At 39.4% G+C, this 22,609-nt stretch overlaps 1 protein-coding gene across 3 annotated transcripts; it reads right to left on the bottom strand.

Moving 5' to 3' along the window:
* Positions 1 to 376: 376 nt before the first annotated feature.
* Positions 377 to 21,742, bottom strand: LOC110151942 (guanylate-binding protein 2-like). 3 transcript variants are annotated; one of them, XM_020915413.2, is made up of 11 exons: positions 21,486 to 21,741; positions 16,191 to 16,399; positions 15,578 to 15,705; positions 14,556 to 14,665; positions 10,396 to 10,592; positions 9,811 to 10,053; positions 7,008 to 7,288; positions 5,400 to 5,612; positions 2,306 to 2,408; positions 1,622 to 1,815; positions 377 to 651 (listed from the first exon to the last, which is right to left on the bottom strand). In XM_020915413.2, the coding sequence occupies exons 2-11, from the start codon at positions 16,378 to 16,380 to the stop codon at positions 538 to 540; spliced, it is 1,773 nt and encodes a 590-aa protein (XP_020771072.2). In that variant the 5' UTR covers positions 16,381 to 16,399; positions 21,486 to 21,741; the 3' UTR covers positions 377 to 537. The 3 variants fall into 3 exon arrangements, with proteins under 3 accessions (XP_020771072.2, XP_020771073.2, XP_070323907.1); XM_020915414.2 differs by having other exon boundaries at positions 16,191 to 16,394; XM_070467806.1 differs by lacking the exons at positions 377 to 651; positions 1,622 to 1,815 and adding an exon at positions 3,492 to 3,549 and having other exon boundaries at positions 2,343 to 2,408; positions 21,486 to 21,742.
* Positions 21,743 to 22,609: the final 867 nt, after the last annotated feature.

Genomic DNA, 22,609 nt, shown 5'->3' with positions numbered 1-22,609 from the left:
CGTATTGGAAGCTGTCATGTGACCTAGTGACTGCTTGGCAGGAGTGATGCTTAACTGTGCTCCATGACTTTGTACACTCCCATCAGACTTTTCCTGTGTACACAACACTCCAACTCCATCCCAGTACCAAAGTAAATCCTTGAGTAAGACCATGGAGCTGAGGATACCTAGAGGGGTGGTTTATGTGTGGGGAAACAGTCTACACTGAATAGAACACCTCTGATATCCCGAAATTGGATGTAAATGTATCCCAGTTACACAATTAAAAGTCTCTCTAGAATCAATATGCATGATTTCAAATATAGGTTCTACTGAGGTATCATACTAGTCATTTATACTATATTTAATCATGAATTGAATTCTTCTATACGTTAAACACTGTCTTCACATTTTATTTCATCTTTGCAAACTTTAAGCCTCAATGAAAATGCATCTTATGACTTCAAGTTTAGTGGCAATTGTTTGACATCTTGAAGGTGCTCATTCAACTTATTCTTAACAGATAGAAGCTGGTTACGAAATTATGGTCTTAGGTTTTTAGAGAATATTACATGTTGGTGATACATCCTGTTTCTCCTGGAGGGCTACAATCTCTTCATGAAGTTTCATGCTCTCCTTTTGGAATCCCTCCTGGAGAAGTCGTCCCTGTTCCTAAAAGGGAAATTGGAGACTGAACATACAACTTAAAACATTTCCCACACTTGAGAAATTATACCTATATTAATCCCTCATGGGTTATGAAACTTCTTTTTGAAATCTTTTCCTCCTTTAATTTTCATTATATCCCTCTTTCTTAAGTCTACTATCAAAATTTTTCTGGGATTTATTTAGCTTCAGAAATATTTTTCTCTTATGGTTTCTAAAATATTAGTGACCCCTAGAATTAATTTTTTATCTCCTTCAACCTGATACAGCAGTCTTTAAAGAAAAACCATCCTTTTCTATCTCAGCTCTATATCACATGAACTCCCAAATGTATATCTAAGAAGGCAAGGAAGATGAAGGAACACCATAGGAAGGTTACTACAAAATTCAGAATCAAAGCAGGTGTTTGATCAGGGAATTTAGTACAAGTATCCAAATTTTGGTAGCAGAGATAACAGAAATAAGTTGAGGAGGTAAAGCCTACACTGGTCCATTCTATATTACAGGGTAGACATCCTGACTCAGCACAGATTTGGAGAGCAGCCTGGAGAGCAGCCTGGAGAGTAGGAAGAAACTAGCAGCCTGGGTATGCAGTTAATTGTACAATATGGAATTTCTTGGTGTCTCAGATGGTAGAGAATCTGCCTGAAATGCAGGAGACCTGTGTTTGATCCCTGGGTCGGGAAAATCCCCTGGAGCAACTCACTCCAGTAATTTTGTCTGGAAAATCTCATGGACAGAAGAGTCTGGTAGGCTACAGTCCGTGGGGTCACAAAGGGGTCAGGGACAACTTAGCAACTAAACAACAAGATAGACTTCAATAACCAGAGATGGTTAGGGGTAGAAGCAGTAAGGGAATGAAATGTCTACTAGTGTTTGGGCTAGAACAGTCCTTTAACTGATATAATGCCCTAACTTTTAAGAGCTTTTGATTCAGCACAGTGGAAGGTAGAATGGAGATGCTACAGTTGAATACCTGAAGTTTAAGGGCTAGAACCCTCTCTTGGTCTGCTATTAACTGGGCCCTCTCCTTTTCCATCTTCTCAGTCAGTTGCTTCATATGTTCCTGATAACTCGCTTCTTTTTCTCGCATCATCTGCTCATTCTTCTTTTGCATTTCCTCTAACATTTTGTTTGCAGCTTCTGCAGCTTCAGACTTCATACGTTCCACTTAAGAAGAAAAATAAGCAGAGAAATATGAGAATATTAATTTATTTTTATAGCTTTATTTCTGCTTTCACCCTTTTTACTTGTTTGCTTGTCTCATGAAGAAAGACTCTTGTGTTTATTTTTGCACTGAGCAATCAGAATCTGACTGCCAATGCAGGAGATGTGAGTTGGATCCCTTGGTGGAGATTCCCTGGAGGAGGGTATGGCAACCCACTCCAGTGTTCTTGCCTTGAGCATCCCAGGGATGGAGGAGCCTGGTAGGCTGCAGTCCATGGTGTTGCTAAGAGTCAGACACGACTGAGCAACTGCACTTTCATCTTTCACTTTTCACTTTGATTGGAGAAGGAAATGGCAATCCACTCCAGTGTTCTTGCCTGGAGAATCCCAGGGACGGGGGAGCCTGGTGGGCTGCTATCTATGGGGTCACACATAAGAGTCAGACACAACTGAAGCAACTTAGCAGCAGCAGAGGGATTTCAGCTGTTCTCACCTTCAATCTCTTTTTCCTTTTCTGTCAGTGACTGATCAGTCTGTAGAAGTGCATCAGCCACATCCTCTTTGGAATCCAAATATTTCCTCAGTGTCTCTTCTGTCTATTGATGCAGACCAAGTTAGAATTAGGAAATAGAGATTATGGGTTAAAGGAAAATTTAGCAGTACATGTTTCAACTCAATTTCATTTTATCCATTTTAGAATTTATTAATGAATACTATCTCAAACTGGCTTAAAACACAACTCTAGATCCACCCTCGAATTTGCCTCATTCTCAGTCATCCCAATATTAGAAATGTAATCAGTAAAGCTTATCTTCTAATTGTATGGATTACAAACCTTATGGCTGTTCTTTACATCAGCTAATGGTATTTGCTTTGGCTTCAAAATAAAACCAGCAAGAGCCCATCAGTTGTAACATATTCTTCCCAAACACACTGGTCCAGGATAGTATCTCTTCTTGCCTGGACCATGGTATTAGATTCATAATTGGTCTCCCTACTTCCTTCTCCTCTTGCTCCCCTACAGTCTGATTTCCTGAGAGCAGCTAGCGTCATATCACTTTAAGAAAGATCACTTCACTCTGATGCACCAAATCCTCTGCTGATTTTCCAACTCTTTTCAAGTAAAACTGAAACTACTCTCAGGGCCCTCCAGGATACTATCTGGTTATCCTCTGGCCTTGAGCATCTCTCGACCTTACCTCCTGCCACCCCTTTCTTTGCTCATTGCCCTCTTGCCACATTTGTTGGACATAAACCAATTCATCCTTCTGGGATTTTCTGTTGTTTGAAATTATCTTCTTTTAGATGCTCACTTGGCTTACTTCCTGGCTTCCTTGAAAACTGTTGAAGCAGCACCTCACCAGAGAGGTCCTCTCTAAAATGCTACATATAAAATAGGACCATGTTCCCTTCCTCTCCTAGACCTGTACCCTACTTTATTTTTCTTCAGGGCAATTTTTATCTCTGTGACAGCAACTTCTAGAGTCACCCTAATATTTTTCTCCCCTTCATTCTTAGTAATATAACCTATATTTTTTCCCAATCAGGGCATCATAGGCCATGATAAAATACTGCATTTTTTTTAGACAACCTCCCTGGTAGCTGGAGGTGGCCATAAGATTAAAATTTGGCTAATACCACTTATGCAATGGTATTATATTGGGCTTTTTGCAGATCACCTTAAAGAGAGTTGATCCAGAGACCTTTTACTCTTCTGTTTTCCCCTTTTCTTCCCATCTGTAATATGGAAGGAATGGGTGAAACTCCAACAGCCATCTTACACCATGAATTGACCTTGAAGATGGAGGCTGGGTGCTAAGGTGCTGGAGCAGAACAGGAGAGTCTGGGAACAGCATGATTGTGGAATTGTCATAGCAGCCTGGACCCCTCTGCCTTGCTTCTTGTATATAAGAGAGAAAGAAACTTCTGTGTTCTTAAGGCATTCTTGTTTTGTTTTTAAATAATATGTGCCCACAAAGATCTTAACAGACATTTCTCCAAAAAAGACATACAGATGGCTAACAAACACATGAAAAGATGCTCCACATCACTCATTATCAGAGAAATGCAAATCAAAACCTCAATGAGGTACCATTACACGCCAGTCAGGATGGCTGCTATCCAAAAGTCTACAAGCTATAAATGCTGGAGAGGGTGTGGAGAAAAGGGAACCCTCTTACACTGTTGGTGGGAATGCAAACTAGTACAGCCACTATGGAGAACAGTGTGGAGATTCCTTAAAAAACTGGAAATAGAACTGCCATATGACCCAGCAATCCCACTCCTGGGCATATACACCGAGGAAACTAGATCTAAAAGAGACATGTGTACCCCAATGTTCAATGCAGCACTGTTTATAATAGCCAGGACATGGAAGCAACCTAGATGCCCATCAGCAGATGAATGGATAAGGAAGCTGTGGTACATATACACCATGGAATATTGCTCAGCCATTAAAAAAAATACATTTGAATCAGTTCTAATGAGATGGATAAAATGGGCTCCATTATACAGAGTGAAGTAAGTCAGAAAGATAAACACCAATACAGTATACTAATGCATATATATGGGATTTAGAAAGATGGTAGCGATAACCCTATATGCAAGACAGAAAAAGAGACACAGATGTATAGAACAAACTTTTGGACTCTATGGGAGAAGGTGAGGGTGGGATGATCTGAGAGAACAGCATCAAAACATGTATATTATCAAGTGTGAAACAGATCGCCAGCCCAGATTGGATGCATGAGACAAGTGTTCGGGGCTGGTGCCCTGGGATGACCCAGAGGGATGAGATGGGGAAGGAGGTGGGAGGGGGGTTCAGGATGGGGAACACATGTAAATCCATGACTGATTCATGTCAATGTATGACAAAAACCACTACAATATTGTAAAGTAATTAGCCTCCAACTAATAAAAATAATTGGGGGAAAAAATATGTGTCCAAACCTAATTCTAACTGATATAACCTGAGTATACTGGCACAGAAGCATAGTTACAAGCCCAGAATTTCCTATTAGAGTTTCCATTTCAGCTGTACCACTTATTACCTGTATATCTTAGGTAAGTTATTTTACTTCCCTCAGTTTTTTTATTTATAAAATGAGGACATTGATATCATGTACTTCATAGTGCTCTTGTGAGGATTGGATGAGTTAAGCCCATTTGTTTTCTAACACAAAATAGCTCTATAGGTGAACTGCTATTATTATTAGATTTGCTGTAAGCTATACTTTGTTGATTGCTGATGAATACTTTGAAAGAACTTGCTTGTTTTTAAACTGCACTAATCCCAGTTATAGACATATAGTTAGGCCTGAGTAGAGAATTTTTGGATGATAGAATGACTAAATTATTCAATAAATTCTGCAAAAGTTTTTGAGGGCTCCCATCTGTGCTTCCAAGAAGCACTACCATGGGATGAGTCTGCTATTCATCTCATGGTAATTTATCCTATTGAATAAGTCAGTGAATAGTCAATGAAAGCCACAGGCACCATTTACCCATTGCATTTTTGTTGTTCCCACTGTAGTTTGAAAGAGTCACATCAGCAAGGCCCCAGAAATGGTGATCAGTAGGTAATTTACCTGTACCCCCTTTCTGGGGACCTGGTGGTACTTATCCTTCAGCTCATTCATCTTCTTAGTAAATAGATAATAACCTCCTGGTTTAGAAAATGTTCCCTGCTTCACATCTTCATATAGAGGATGAAAAATATCGTGAATTAAAGCCATGCAGTAATCTGAGGATGCTTTCATGTTCTGTCTACAAAACTCATGTCGCTTTGCTTCTAACTTGTCCTGTGAGGTGAAAAATAGCACAAATGGTACCATGAGCCATAATGAGGATGTGAACCAAGGTGGATTACTGGGAAATGCTTCTCCTACAGAGAATGTAGCACATAAATATAACACACCCCTCATCATGTTGGGAGATTATAGAAAATTGTTAGATAGAGTGTTGGTTTAAAAAATACATCTACTTCTCTTTGTGCTTATCTGAAGCTTTTTTCCCCATTTTTTTTTTTAAGCTTCAGAGAATGATTCTCAAATCATAAACACTGCTCCATTTGAAACTTCTCTTTTTAAGTCCCTAATAGTTTACCACACAATTGTCCAGTATGGCAGGCCTGCAGAAAGTTTCTGGTTCCACCAATTTGTGACTTAATGACACTCAACCTTCATGAAATGAGATTTCTTTGTTAAAACACAGGAAACTGTATCTGTCTTGTAGATTCCCTGTCAGGATTATATGCAGTGATATAAAGCGTTAAGCCCAGTGACTTCTCTGTAAGTGCTCGAAAGGGTCAATGATTAGTGGTACATTGTTTAAAATAATAGTATTTTGGCATATTTTCTCAATATAAGGCTAATGAAGGTAATGGAGATTGTACTGCAGTTAATGTTTGTATGGAGAAAGCTTACAGAACAGCATTTTTACCTGCATTCAATTATAGAAGAGAACTTGCATGCTTCTTTGGTCTAAAAAGACATCCATATTCTGCTGAACTTCACTATTTAGTTTTATCAGAACCTTTGAAAGCCGGAAGGTATGATTTGTAAAATTCTGCCCTACAAGTCAGGGAAGGGATTGTCATCTGTCAAATGATAATTTGTCATACAACAATCCTTCTTTAATTTTAAAGAACTCAGACTCAAGTCCTCAAATAGCATTCTAGTGATTGATTTCTCTTTCTTGTCTTTCTGAATATTTATTGTTGCTTTACATTAAGCACAATATGTTTTTAGGATTTTCACAAAGAAGCGAATCCTCCTATATTATTAGCAGGGAGTATGAAAGCACTGTGTCTTTGACTAACTTTAAATAAAAAAATAAAATAATCTTATGTAAATGCAGTCTTACAGTTTACTTGTTTGATTAAAATATGGCATCTATAGGGTAGAGATTAACAGATGAGGATATTTTTAATAACCATAGTTGATCGTGGTACCATAGTCTCCAGGACTAAGGCTGAGAACAGTCTATTCTTTTAGTAAAGAGTGCAAATGAGTACATATAACTGAGGGCTGCTATCCCTGGGTCTGGGAGGACTACTTGTAGCAAGAAAGGCTTATTCACATTGTTGTGTGGAAGACACCAATACAATATTGTAAAGCAATTATCTTCCAATTAAAAACAAAAAAGAGAAAGGTCCAGATTTTTCATCTTGTCATTAACCAGAATAGGAAACATACCCCTAATTTTTTTTGAAACACTTGGTCCACATCCTTGAAAGAGTTCTTCATGAAGACTTCAATGGCCTCTTTCTCACTGGCCCTGTGCAGGTCCAGCAGCTCCTGGAGGGTTTCCGTGGGCAACTTCAGCTTCTGGTCCATCTGCTGGTCATAGTGGGCAATGGCCTTTTGCACTGCAGCCAAGTTCTCGGTCTCGGCCAAGGCCAGGACTGCATTCTCCATGCAGGGCAGATCCCCACTGCTGATGGCATTGACATAGGTCAGCACCAGGCTCTCTAGACCTATGAAGGGAATTTAGAAAACAGTGACTAAGAGTTGGTGAGACAGAGGAACAAGTTGTGTTAGTTTAGTCCTGAGCATGCAAATTTAATCATTCTGAGTCAACTGATAGTGCACTTTTTATGCTTTTCAGGTGTTACAAACAGTAGTTTTAAGAATTTTAAAGAACTGTGATGGGATATTTTGTTACCCTCTAGGTTCAGAAGAGTTTGAAGCTTCACTTTCCTCCTTCCTTCGCCCAAATGAAAGCTATTGGAATGAATGGGTTTGAGAAAGGGTATTTTGCAGACAAAATGGTAAGTCTTAATCTTTTCTTAGCCTTCCTGAATCTCCCTTTCTTTTTTTAATGAGTTCCCCCTCCTTTCTCAATTCTAAGTAATATAAAGGTCAAAGAGACATTTTAATGTACACAAGCACGTGTGTGTGTAAATGTAATTGTACATGAGATGCATCTCACTAATTCTGGGTCTGGCCTAAATAAGAGGGTCTTCCTAGATATTCTTTCATCAGAGCTCCATGCAGTGTGATCAATTCATCCAAGTTTGCCAGGGAATTCTGGTTTTAACACTGAAAGTCTTACATACCAGTAAATCCCAGCCTTGGGAAACTGGAGTGGTTTGTGGCCCTACAACTACTAGTTCTTGACTACAATAAGCTATCACCTCATACTGGTCAGAATGCCATTGTCCAAAGGTCTACAAATAGCAAATGCTGGAGAGGGTGTGAAGAAAAGGGGACCCTTGTACACTGTCGATGGAAATGTAAACTGATGCAGTCACTATAGAGAATATTATGGAGGTTCCCTAAAAAATGAAAAATAGAGTCCCCTTATGACCCTGCAATCCTAATCTTGGGCATATATACAGAGAAAACTATTATATGAAAAGATGCATGCACACCAATATTAATAGTAGCACTAAAATAGTAAGGACTTGCTCAGTCACTTTAGTCACGTCTGACTCTGCGACCCTATGGATTGTAGCCCACAAGACCCCTCTGTCCATGGGATTCTCCAGACATGAATACTGGAGTGGGTTGCTGTAGCCTCCTCCAGGGGAATCTTCCTGAACCAGGGATCAAAGCTAGGTCTCCCTCATTGCAGGTGGATTCTTTATCACTGAGCCACCAGGGAAGCCCCAGTCAGGACAGAGAAGCAACCAAATGTCTATCCACAATGAATGGATAAAGACAATATGGTACATATATACAATGGAATGTTACTCAGCCATAAAAATGAAACAATGTGATTTGCAGCAGCATAAATGGACCTAGAGATCATCATACTAAATGAAATAATCAGACAGTGAAAGACAAATATCATATGATATCACTTATAGGCATGTGTGCAAAGTCACTTCAGGCATGTCTGACTTTTTGTGACCCTATGGACTGTAGCCTGCCAGGGTCCTCTGTCCATGGGATTCTCTAGGCAAGAATACTGGTGTGGGTTGCCATTTCCTCCACCAGGGGATCTTCCCAACCCAGGGGTTAAACTCAAGTCTCTTATGTCTCCTGCATTGGCAGGAAGGAAAATCAATACTAAATAATCCAGATCTAAACAACTTCATCCATTCTGGAAAGCTATTCCTCCTCCATATATTTCTTTTAGTAAATAACATCTGTTCAAGTAGTTGCTTAAGCTCAGAATCCTGGAGTCAGCTTAACACTGCCATATCATTTCTTCCACACACCCACATGCCTTCCATCATCAAAACGTATGGATCTGACATTCAAACTATGTGAGGATTCTGTTAATTTTGACAGTCTCTATTGCCACTATCTTAGCCCACATAGGCGCCATTTATTAAAAAATATTGAAAGTGCCATTCATCTTCTTGTTGCTTCATGTACATCTCTCCAGCACATTATCTATAAAACATTCTGAAGGACTGTATGAAACATAAATTACGTATCTTTACCTCTTTGCCTGTCATTCCTCAAGATCTTTTTGTGGGCTCAGACTTTCACCTCTCTCAAGTCACTCACAGGTCCTTTCAGTTATGGTTCCCTGTATTTATCAGTGTTTAATCATAAATTGTTTAAGTACCTTTTGTTCCCTTCATGTTGGAATGAGGATTATGCCCAGTGGTTGGTACATGGCAGGCACTCCTAATCAGTGCTTAACCACACATTTTTGCATTGATTAACAAGAGAATTGTGTTAAGGTGAGAGGCAAAGCCTCACATGCATGGAATATCTGCCTTTTCCTGACTTTGTCAATAATACACCTCTCCTGGAAGGAAATTTCATAAAAAGGGAGTTGAGAAGTTGGTGGAGAAAGTTACTACACCAGGATTAGATTCTAGTTCTTTCTCTTTGTTCATCTGACTCATGTGAATATTAGATAATACCAGAAATAGTTTTAGTTCATATGTAAAATTCACAATGTGACCCTTGTGGTGTGTTTTCCTTGGCATCATTAGACTCTGTATTTGTCAGAAGTAATCCTCGTGCCTCCCACTTCTGTTGTCTACAATGGGCAGTAGGGGAGTCCGGGTAAGGAAAGAGAATAAGAGGGACTCACGAGGCCCATTGACTGTGATACCGCCTGAGAGAGTCTTGGCCTTGGAATGGCTGAGGATGTAGAAGCAGAAGTCTGCAACTTGTTCTCTGAATTCAGGGTTCAGATCTTCCTCTTGTAGCTGTTCCAGGTGGATGAGGTACTTCCTATGAGCAGGGCGATCAAAGATGAAGCACTTCTTCTCTGGGAAGAACTTTCGGATACATAACCGAGGTTCATTAAAATTTTTAGTTTTTTTATCATTTCCTAGAGGAAAGAAAATCAGAGGTTTTACAACTTCAGGCTACTTCAGATATATACCCTTCAACTTTGTAATTTGCACAAATTCTATATAAAGAGGTAAAAATTAACTAATAATGGATCAGACCCAATAATTAAAGGGTAGAGGAATGAAATTTCTTTCCTTCTCCAAGAAGGAAGTAACTTAAAATTAGATCGCACTGATTTATCTAAGAAATGTTTCATTTCCTCTAATAGAACAGCCAGGATAACAAAGCTATAAAATTATAATTTTCAGCATCTACATTGAAATGGTCATTCTGATACTGTTTTCTCTTTCTTTGTTTCCCAACCATGAGTCCTAGTAACCTTGTTTTAGCTTCAGTGAATTTTCCAGGTACTCATCAGCAGTGATGGGCTGTCCATCTGCTTCCAGTTCCAGGGAGAAATCTCTCAGAGTCCACACAAAGTCTGGAAAAAAGCCTACAAAGTTGGCCGAGTCTTGGACCTCATGTTTATCAGGTGAGGATTTTGCCCTGATTCGACCTGTCAGCTCTGTCACATAGCTGGGATGCTAACATAGGAAAACCGCAGAAAAGGAGTAGCACCTTTTATGTTATACTATTCCCCAAAGCTTATCTAAAATAATTTTTCTTAATTAGCTCATTCATTCATTCCACAAGCATTTATTGAGCAATTACTATAAACCAGGAATTATCCTAGGGATAAATAACATTGTGATGATTCAGAATATGCTACCATCTACATTCTAGTAGGGCTTCCCTGGTGGCTCGGAAGGTAAAGAATCTGACGGTATTGCAGGAGACCCAGGTACGATCCCCAGGTTAGGAAGATTCCCTTGAGAATGGAATGGCAACCCACTCCAGTATTCTTGCCTGGAGAATTCCATGGCCAGAGGAGCCTGGCTGGCTACAGTCTATGGGGTTGCAAAGAATCAGACACAACTGAGTGACTAACACACACACACACACACACACACACACACACACACACACACACATTCTGGTGAGGGGGACAGATGATAAACAAGTAAACAAAAATATAATAAAAATGAACCTCAGCTAAACTTTAGAGAATAACTAAACCAGCATAGTGCTGGTTTATGTGGCAGTTCAGGTAAGTTCATTCTGAGGTGATCATTGTGCAGAAATCTAAATGAACTGAGAGAAGCTTCCATGTATTAATCCACCAGAGAAACCTTCTTGGCAGAGGAAATAGCTCCTGCAAAATCTCAGAGGGGAAACCATTGAGTGTGTCTAACAGATAGCAAGGAGGCCAGCATGGCTAGGGTAGAAGCTCTGTAATAGCTAGGGTTCAGACTATGTAGGCACTGTAGGCCATAGAAAGTGTTTGAATTTTAATCTAAATTTAACGGGAAGCCACAGAGAAGCTTTAAATTGAGAGGGGAATATGACCTGATGTTTGTTTTTAAAACAAAAACTGACAGGTGTTTTACCTATGAGAAGCAAGAGAGAAGAGAAAGAGAAGCTTAGGCAGTTAAGAAGATAACCTGGAGGCGAGAAGATGGAAGCTTAAACTGAAAGTACCATTGAAGAAGTGGGGGGAATTAGCCAGCCTGGGCAAATACCTATGACATGAGAGCTGATCAGACTGCGAGTAATAGTTTGTAGGAAATAAAGAAAGGAATTGTCTAGGATGAATACTAAGGTTTTGATCCAAAAATCTCTATGAGTGCTATGGAAATTTACTATGATGTTGAAGGAGTGCTTTTGGCCAAAATTTAAGACTTTTCCAGAGATAATCCCACACACATATGGACCCCTTATCTTTGACAAAGGAGGCAAAAATATTCAATGGAGAAAAGACAGTCTCTTTAAGTGCTGGGAAAACTGGTCAACCACATGTAAAAGAATGAAACTAGAACACTTTCTAACACCATACACAAAAATAAACTTGAAATGGATTAAAGATACAAGTGTAAGACCAGAAACTATAAAACTCTCAGAGGAAAACATAGGAAGAACACTTGATGACATAAATCACAGCAAGATCCTCTATGACCCACCTCCCAGAGTAACAGAAATAAAACCAAAAATAAACAAATGGGACTTCATTAAACTTAAAAGCTTTTGTACAATGAAGGAAACTATAGGCAAGGTGAAAAGACAGCCTTCAGAATGGGAGAAAATAATAGCAAATGAAACAACTGACAAAAAAATTAATCTCCAAAATATTCAAGAAGCTCATGAAGCTCAATACCAAAAAAGGAAATAACCCAATCAAAAAGTGGGCAAAAGAATTAAGCAGAGATTTCTCCAAAGAAGAGATACAGATGGTTAATAAACACATGAAAAGTTGTTCTACATCACTCATTATTAGACAAATGCAAATCAAAACCACAATGACATATCATCTCATGCCAGTCAGAATGGCCATCATCAAAATGTCTACCAACAATAAAGGCTAGAGAGGGTGTGAAGAAAAGGGAACCCTCTTACACTGTTGGTGGGAATACAAGCTGGTACAGCCACTATGGAGAACAGTGTGGAGTTTCCTTAAAACCTGGGAATAGAAGTGCCATACGACCCAGTGATCTCACTGCTGGGCATACACCCCAAAGAAACCCAAATTGAAAGAGACACATGTACCCCAATGTTCATTGCAGCACTATTTACAATAACTAGGACATGGAAGCAACCTAGATGTTCATTGGCAGACAATGGATAAGGAAGTTGTGGTACATATACTCAATGGAATATTACTCAGCTATAAAAAGGAACACATTCGAGTCAGTTCTAATGAGGTGAATAAAACTGAAGTCTATTATACAGAATGAAGTGGTCAGAAAGAGAAACACAAGCACTGTGTATTAATGCATATATATGGAATTTAGAAAGATGGTAATGATGATCCTATATGGAGGGCAGCAAAAGAGAAACAGATGCAAAGAACAGACTTTTGGAGTCTGTGGGAGAAAGCCAGGATGGGATGACTTGAGAGAATAGCATTGAAACATGTATATTACCATATGTAAACTAGATGGCCAGTGCAATTCGATGCATGAGGCAGGACAACCAAAGCCAGTACTCTGGGATAACCCAGAGGGGTGGGGTAGGGCAGGAGAAGGGAGGGGAGGTTCAGAATAGGGGGACACATGTGTAACCGTGGCTGATTAATGTCAATGTATGGCAAAAACCATCACAACATTGTAAAGTAATTATCCTCCAATTAAAATATATTAATTTTAAAAAAAAGAATCCCCCATATATTTCTACTTTAATAGTGTCAGAAGCATGATATTATTCAATTCATTATAGTCACTTAAATATTTAAGACTTTTGTGTTATTTTTGCATGTTAAGTTTGAGATGTTTCTTACACGTCTAAATGGAGACTTGTAAGCAACTAGATACACAATTTTGTACCTGAGAGTGTGGTCATGATTGCTCATACAAGTGTTACGGTAACTGACGTAAAGGTGCTAGTGAAAGTCTGAGGCTGGATGAGATGGTCTAGGGACTAAGAAAAGAAGAATAGAACCCCAAGAATCAAAGAGCTACCATACTTAAAGGCTAAGAAGAAGCTGAATGAGAACATGAGTTTTAGAGGATATCAAGGGTTTGGCAATAGATATTGTAGGGGAAGGTCATCAAATATGATTGCAGTTTTGTCCTGAGGTGGACTCAGGCAAATGAAGTACGCTCACCCTCTTCTCCATCTTTGGAATGTGCACTGCACTTGCCTTCCCCATGCTGGAAGCTGAACAAAGACATAGACCCCTTGAGATAGTAATGTGGTACTAAGACCATCTGGACTGTTTACTCACCGGGTCCAGTTTAGGCATCTAAAAAGACTTTAAAAATTTGGCGGGTGGATGTGGAAACATGTTAGTCTTCCAGTCACCTAAGAAAGGATGTCTAAGTAAATTCCCTTGCTTATTAAACCTGCCCTGCCAATCTCAAGTGATCTGCCATCCTGTTTTGTCTCTCCTTACTGGCTGGGTGAGCTTCCCAGGTGGTACCAGTGGTAAAGAACCCTCCTGCTAATGCAGAAGACTTAAGAGACATGGGTTTGATCCCTGGGTTAGTAAGATCCTCTGGAGGAGGGCATTGCAATCCACTGCAGAATTATTGCCTGGAGAATCCCTTCAACAGACGAGTCTCGTGGGCTTACAGTCCATAGGGTCACAAACAATCAGACATGACTGAATCGACTTAGCACACACACACACACATGCTATCTAGAGACTGGACTCAGCTTCAGATTACATACAGGAAGCCCCTAAGGAGATTGTGACCCCAAAATATGAACTCAGATAGGAGGCATACAGAACCTTGTGCAGCTAAGTGTCTGAGGATGATGTGTGATCAGAAAGGCTTGGGCTTCTGGTGGTGACTGAGGTAACCAGGGATGGTGAGCATAAGCATAATGGGGTTCATTAAGAAGGGGACTCCTGAATTCTTCTGCAGTGGACCACCACTGTAACTGGTGACAAAGTGAAGCTGTTCTTTTCCGGATTTCATGTTGTCTAGTCCACAAAAAGGATACTGTAGTTGGTCCATGGCCTGCTGATTGATGGTTCCTATGCTGTTGTATACGAAGGTGCTGCTCAGGAGAACCGCCAGGGCAAAAATCCAGGAGTCATTCTGGTTGTCTCCCTAGAAATCATTGGAGAAGCCACACCAAGTAACTAAGAGCACATGATTCCAGTTCAGATGGACAGACTCTGAACCCAGCTGTCTCTATTTGGAGACACATTTCCCTATGCAAAGTTTTATCCATATGTACATGAGTTTAAAAACATAAAATCAAAGGTGTAGTGAAATTTAAATAAGACTTTATATAACTGCATATGGATGTGTAAGTCAAATAAGTGCTTGATCAGGTAATAGAATTCAAACCTATCTCCTGAACTGAGATTATGATCTTCTGTTCCTGTGACACGTTATGATGAAGCACTTTTTAAACAGTAGTTAAAGTGTACCCCTTTAACAATGGTTTTCTAAGACTTCTAAGAGTAGTAATGTATGATCCTTTATAAACAAAGCTGCTGTTATCAGGCCTTATACTCTGCTTCTCTCACTAATCGTACAGCTGTGGATAACACTGTTTCCACCATCTTTCTGGATTCCCACTCTGACAAGTCAGACATATTTATAAACTTTCTAGTTAGGTTTAGATGCACCTTCAGTAGTTTATCAGAATGTTTTCCTACAATATGAAAGGAAAATGACTTTAAAAGTCATTAGTCATTATTTTATGGGTTACAAAAAATATCAGTGGGTCTTTACTGACCACTCTCAATGCTTATATGTGTGGCCAAGATATGCAACAATTCTTAAACTAGCCCATTATTCTCACACTTAGTGTTTAGTGCTCTCACATAAAGCTCACTTTGGATTGCTTCAAATTGTATTTGAGGTCAAATCTTGAGCACAAACCAGTAAATAAAATAAAAATATAATACACTAATAGTATATATTTCAAGCACAATTCAAAGGGTGGGAAGTGACAGTGCAAGAAGGGCTACTGATTTGACATAAACAGGATTAGAAGATTTGTTTCTTTACCTTCTCCACATCCCCCAGGCCCTCAGTATCAAGCAGAACTAGAGCATGGTCTGGCTTCTTGGGATGAGGCATGCACCACATCCAGATGCCCTTTGTATGTGACTGCACTGTGGAGCCCAGAGAGAAGCCTGCAAGAGGGTGTGGGGAAAAGACAGGGTAGATTTTTAATAGCAGATGGATTGGATCTGAAAATTGAGAGTTTAGTTAATAAAATCAAGGTTTAAAAAAATAAATGAAAGCATAATCAATATTGATCTTAATTATGAGAAAAAGAATTTAGAACATTCAGTACAAACTGAAATATTTGTATTACCTTAGAGATCATTATAAGCTTGATGTTAATCCACATACATTTTAGTAAATTTCTTATTATTAACTATGCTAATTTCATCTATAACTACTGTACTCCTTTCAGAAAGGCATGTTTATACTTTAAAGAGGAAGTTAAGGCAAAGTGGGAAGAAAGAGTCGACTCTTGTCCTCCAGCACAGAATGGATGTTAGAAACCCATTCCTCCCAGGTCTCTCACTTCCTCTCCTCACATCACTGTGCTGCGTGCTGGGGGTGTGGGTGGACAGAAGGGACTTGGCTGGGCTCTGCCCGTGTCACTCACCCTTGTTCTTCCCGGCCAGCTTGTTCATCAGGTAGGACTTGCCCGTTCGGTAGAGGCCCACGATAGCCACCACCACAACGGGCTGCCTGATGGCAGACAGGATCTGCGCAGTTCTTGGATTAACCACCAGTCGCCCATTGATATTCTCAATGAGGCACTCTGGGGCTGGCATGTGGAACTCTGAGGCCATGTCCAGGGTGTCTCCTGATCTTCAAGGGAAGAGATGGCATGGAAACCAACATTTAGTCAGTGAGCTGAGTGAGAACTTTACAGTTAGGACCAAAATTTGATTTTCTTTTTGAACTTTGTCCCTTGCATGTTTTAAAAAACCCCATGGCCTCTTTAAGCTTGTCCTATAGACTAGCCCACTGGTTCTCTTTAAAAATAACTTTATTTTGAAGGAGCTTACCCTTACACAAAGTCATACATTGGATACAGAGAACTTCCATATGCCATTTCCCCAACTACCCTATAATTAATATCTTATGTAACCATAGACAATAATTGAAACAGGAGTTTCATATTAACACTATTAACTAAGCTACACACTCTCCCCACGTCATCAGTTTTCCTTTTGTCCCAGTTGGTTTTGTCCTAGCTTTCCCTTTGTTCCTAGCGTCCTTTTCTGACTCAGGATGCAATTCAGGATCCTTTGTCGCATTCACCCATTACCTTTGCTTAGTCTTCTCTCACCATTGGCCGTCCTTCATCTTTATTTTGTCTTTCATGACATTGTCATTTTAGAAGAGTATTGGCCTGTCATTTTGCAAAATATCCCTCTGTTTGGGTTTTTCTTATGGTTCCTCATAATTAGATTGAGTTTATATTTTTTTCTGTTTTTGGCAAGTATGCTGTGGTTGTGATGTTCTGCCAGTCTCAGTGTGTAGTATCAAAGGTTGTGTGATGTCTATAGAACATACTCTGGTGCTGTGATGTTAACTTTGCTCACTTACTTTAGGTGTTGTCTGCCAGATTTCTCCACTGTAAAGTCACAATTACTTCCTTGTAAGTACAAAAGTTAACACTGGGGCAGATATTTTTGAGATTGCAGATATATTTTCCTCAAAGTTTCATTTCGTTTTTTCAGTGCTGACTTTAACATCCACTAATGATAATTCTTGCTTGTAACAGTTATTACTGTGGTGCTTGACTGTAGGTCTTTTGTACTTCACCATTCCTTCAACATTAGCCGAGGTTCTACTTCAAACAAGAGCGGTCCCTTCTTGTCTATTTTCCCCCCTCATTTAATTATTTATTTGTATCAGTGTAGACTCATAGATATTTATTTTATTTTATTTTATTTTATTCTGTGGGGTTTAGTACTTTACTATCATTCCCTTGTGTCTCAGCGGTAAAGAATCTGCCTGCCAAAAAATAATAATAATAATAATAATCTGCCTGCCAAGCAGGAAAGGCAGGTTTGAATCCTGGGTTGGGAAGATCTGGGAGAAGGAAATGTTAACCTACTCCAGTATTCTTGCCTGGAAAATCCCATGGACAGAGGAACCTGGTGGGCTATAGTCCACGGGATCACAAAAAGTCAAACACAACTTAGCAACTAAAAAACAACAAACAAATTGTTATTTACTTATGGCTTAATTTGCCCCAGATTTGTTCTTTGAGAGCTTCTTCAGCCTGGCTCTGGGGTGGTTTGGCCGCACTTCCGTCATATTCTAAGAACTTCTTTACTTTGTAGCACCACAAGGTATTCCTGGTCCATCTTGTTCTTTGCCTGAATCAGCTCTAGATTTGACCATTTCTTCCAGAAACCCTGATTCCTTTCTTTAGATAACAGAACTTTGATGCCAGGATATAACACTAGGTGTGTACCTTACTTCTAGGTCCCCTCAGTGGACCAAATAAAGAAATACGTATATGAATACTAACACATGTAGATATATCTGTATTTATTTATTTCTGTATACAACCTTAATTTCCTGCTGATGTTTTTATTTGGAGGATAATTGCTTTACAATGTTGTGTTGTTTTCTGCCATAGAGCAGCATGAATCATTCATAAGCATATATATATATATATATATATGTCCCCTCCATCTTGAGCCTCTCTCTCACCCCACCATCCCACTCCTCTAGCTTCTCACAGACTGCCAGGCTGGACTCCCTGTGTTATATACTGCTCATGTTTCTCATTGCAGTTCGACACAACAGGAATTACTCAGGCTTTACCTTTCAACTCCATACTCTGACTATGAAAGCCACAACTATTATTATCGTAAATTTGTTTATGTGTTCAGTCCTAGTATACATATAAAATAGTTTCAAAATTGCTAATCTATATCTTGGTGATAAATAGATTTACTGATTAAAGTGCATTATTAAGATACAGTTATTTTTGTCTCTAACCTAATATATATAGCTAAAACACTGTTTTCTGGAATTCTTAGATTAGTCCTGCCCTTCCTCATCATCTTGAGCTGTTAGTTTACTCATTTGTAACACAGTCAGTTTCATTTGTCACTATTTGTGCTTCATTTAGGACTCCCCCACATCTTGGTTGGGCTTCTGCGGTAGTTCAGAATCCACCTGCCCTAGGAGAGACCTGGGTCAGTCCCTGGGTTGAGAAGATCGCCCAGAGAAAGAAATGGTTACCCACTCCACTATTCTGGTTGGGAGTATTCCATGGACAGAGGAGTCTGGCAAGCTACAGTCCACAAGGTTGCAAAGAGTCGGACATGACTGAGTGACTAACATTTTCACTTATTTTACCTCTTGGTTTATTTTAGTATGTAATTATTTTTTCAATCTGTGAAATATAATGTAGTTCTAAGAGTCAAAGCTTTCCAAAAAGGTGAAAGTGAAAGAAAGTGAAGTCTCTCAGTCTTGTCCGACTCTCTGCGACCCCATGGACTGTAGCCTACCAGCTTCTCCATCCATGGGATTTTCCAGGCAAGGGTGCTGGAGTGGGTTGCCATTTCCTTCTCCAGGGGATCTTCACGACCCAGGAATTGAACCCAGGTCACCCGAATTGCCGGCAGACGCCTTACCCTCTGAGCCACTAGAGAAACCTACTCCATTGAATGTATATACCATAGTTTACTTAACCACTCCTATGTGTGGGCACTTAGAATGCTTCTAGTGTTTTTCAATTATAGTAATGAATAACCCTGCTTTCATATTGTTGGAGCTGTTTCTTCAGAATAGATTCCTGGGAATGAGGTTGCTCTGTCAAAAGGTAAGAGTATATACTTTAGTTGCTTATTGCCAAATTCTTTTCCAGAAGAAGGGTATACCAGACTGCATTTCCACTGGCTCAGCTTGTATCACATTTCCATAACATGGAGATTTTTTTTCCTTGTGTCTCACATCTTCTGACTTCATTACAAAATTTCCTTTCAAAGCTTTTCACCTTTAAATTTTGATCTTTGGACAGGACACCCTGAGCTGTCTCACCTCAGGCATATATAAGAGGCAGCCTGCATCTGGGGAATATTATGTCAAACATTTATATAATGTGAAATACATGCCATCCTAACCCAGTGTTGGACCTGCTTTCTCCCAAGTCTGTTCCTGGGCAAGCTCTGGATCAGACTGAGACTCAGGGTCCCCAGTGGCTTCCTCCTCTCAGGGGGAGACACACCTGAGCTGCCACAGCCCACCCTGTTTAGGGACTCACTGGTTCTTAACTGTTGATCTGCATCTGAATTCATGTGTTTTCACCCAAGACTGATCCCTCTAATCTGAATCTCACTCTGTATGACAAATTGAAATTACAATGGAGTAATCATAGTTCAGACATACAAAACTAGAGTTGAATGCCATTAAGAATTTAGTCTAAGATACATCCTAGCACCATGAAAAGCTTGAATTTTCTCTGACCTGTATCACACCTAAGCACACCATCAGCTGTATTTGGGACAACATCTGCTACTTGCAACTTTATGGTTCAGGGTTCCCTCCTCCCCCCCATCCCGTGGAACTTTAAAACCATTTCAGGAATTTAAAGCAATTTAAAATCAATTCTGCAACCAATTCAGGTCCTTACTTTTTGCCTTAATTATAATCCTTAATGCAGAATTGTAAATAACTGATCTTAATTTTGACCTTTAGAAACTTTTTCTGTTTTGTAGTCAAGAGGAACACAAGTTTTTAAGTGTTTCTTGAACTCGTCTCCCAGGCTGCAGTCCTAATAAACCTTCAATAAAACACCTCTTCATTCTAATCAGGTCATCGTTTCAGAAATTTTTGTTAACACTCTATATTTCACTCAATTATGTTACAAAATTTTGACCTCCTTATGTTTGAAGATTGATTCTTTATTATCTCTGCATATATCAACTGGCATATTGCTTTTAATTACCTCAGGTAATGAAGCTACTCTTATGAAACATGATCTTATAAATGATCATGTTTCCTCTCTGAACTCTGTTCTATATAAAGTATTTATTTGCATGATTTTACTCATGATCTCTTTAACCAGGACTTGATGCTTTGATAATTTGATAGCATTGAGAGAAGTTGAAGTTTTCTTTTAGTAATGCCCTACTTACCTTGTTAACTTCAATGTCTCAATCCCTGTAACTGAAAGTGATCATGATAAAACTTTTATTAACTTTTTGAGATACCAATAAAGACAAACTAAGGGATGCTGTTTTTATTTTTATCCTATAAGAAAGCATGATTGCTTCTATGATAGTTGATTACCTCTGACTTCTGGCTGAAGACTGGAATCTTATATGAAGCCAGTCTTGCCACCTATCTGGATTCCCAATTCTCTAGGGATGGCTAAAAAAAAAAAACTATTTTTTTTCTGTGATAGTACTGTACTCATTTCCTCTTAAAACAGTGGCCCACCAGGACTGCTGGCAAGAAGATTGTCTGGTTTTTAACATAAGATATAGCACTTTTATAAAATGAGAATCAATCAGTTACTGAACAGAAAAAGTGGCTGCACAAAATTTTGTAAACTCCCAAATTACAATAACCTGTAGCCTTTTTTTGTAGACCCCAAGTTCTAGCACGTGGAAAGTTTCCAATGAAGACAGAAATGAACTCTGAGCTTTAGTTAGTGGGTTTTATCAAAGAGAAGACACTTTAATAAAGTATCAAGAAAGAATCTTGAAGCCTCCCCAGCTCTCAGTTTAGACTCTGCCTCTGCTGGAACCTAATTCACCACAGAGCTCAGCAGTGGGCACTTAGAGGACACCCTGCCGCCCAACATCAGACTTTCATCTGAACTCATGACAGATCAGGCTCTGCCCAGCCTGTCTTGGTATGATTGCTTTAGAGAAAGTGTGCTGCCTCCCGTAAATCTCTTCCCACCCAGCCTCAGTCTTACCTGGTGGAGAGATTCTGTAGAGGTGAGCAGAAAGCTGCCTCAGCTGGGAGGTTAGAAGAGCTTGTCTTCTCCGTTTTTCTTCTGAGTTTAGCTGTGCTGGTTTCACTTTTCTATCTCACTGGCAACTTGGGCTTTATTTTTATCCCTCCAATCTCCTGGCACTCTCCAGATTTTCCTCAGACACCCGATGATAAGAAAGCAAAACTGTTGGGCAATGTCTGCAAAGAAATAGACAGCCCTGAAACTGAAAGTAGAATCTAAGGCTACAAAAGGGACTGCAAGAGCTGTGCTAGTGAGAGAGCGTGACATGATTTCTCAACTGGGATCTTTACATTTTATAATTAGAAAACATCTCAGAGACTGCTGCAAAGAAAAATGAGAGAAAGATCCATTGGGACAATTAAAATAATGCTGTTTATTTCTTGTTTGGAGACAGTTTGAAAAGTATTAGGATGAAAAAACCTAATATAACAATTTTCTAGGTCCAATTAGATTCAGTCACACTGTAGCTGGTTACTCGTGTTCAGTGAGTGAGGACTGTAAGTTCTCCGGGGGAACGACTATGTCATACATTTATAATTCTCCATACCTAACCCTAGTACTGGTGCTTAGTGGTTAATAAGTAATAAAAAATGAGGTTAGATTCCATTTTTTGCATACTTGATTCATACCCAGTGACAACTTCTTTACATATATTATCCCCTCTTAGTCTTATACCACATTTTTACCACAATATTATTTACTTTTACCACAATATTAGAGAGATTTATAATGTGTTAAAATCACAAGGTAATAAGTATGGTTGAACCCCAAAAGTCTTTCTCCAGAGCCCATGCTATCAACCAACTCACTTAATACCTCTGTTGTTGTCAAGTGAACAACAATAATAATAATATTTCTTATTTATCAATTTCTTCCTAGGCCAAACTCTTTGCATATTTTTACCTATTACATATAATATTTAGGCAGCTTGAGTTTGCAGTAGTCCTTGGGCCCTTTGGGGCTTCCCTTGTGGCTCAGCTGGTAAAGAATCTGCCTGCAATGCAGGAGACCTGGGTTCAATCCCAGGGTTGGGAAGATCCCCTGGAGAAGGAAAAAGTTACCCACTCCAGTATTCTGGCCTG

This window comes from Odocoileus virginianus, chromosome 5, assembly GCF_023699985.2.
Source record: "Odocoileus virginianus isolate 20LAN1187 ecotype Illinois chromosome 5, Ovbor_1.2, whole genome shotgun sequence".
NCBI classification, from domain to species: domain Eukaryota; kingdom Metazoa; phylum Chordata; class Mammalia; order Artiodactyla; family Cervidae; genus Odocoileus; species Odocoileus virginianus.
Note: the sequence above shows the minus strand (reverse complement) of the source record. Positions and strands in the feature narration are given on the sequence as shown.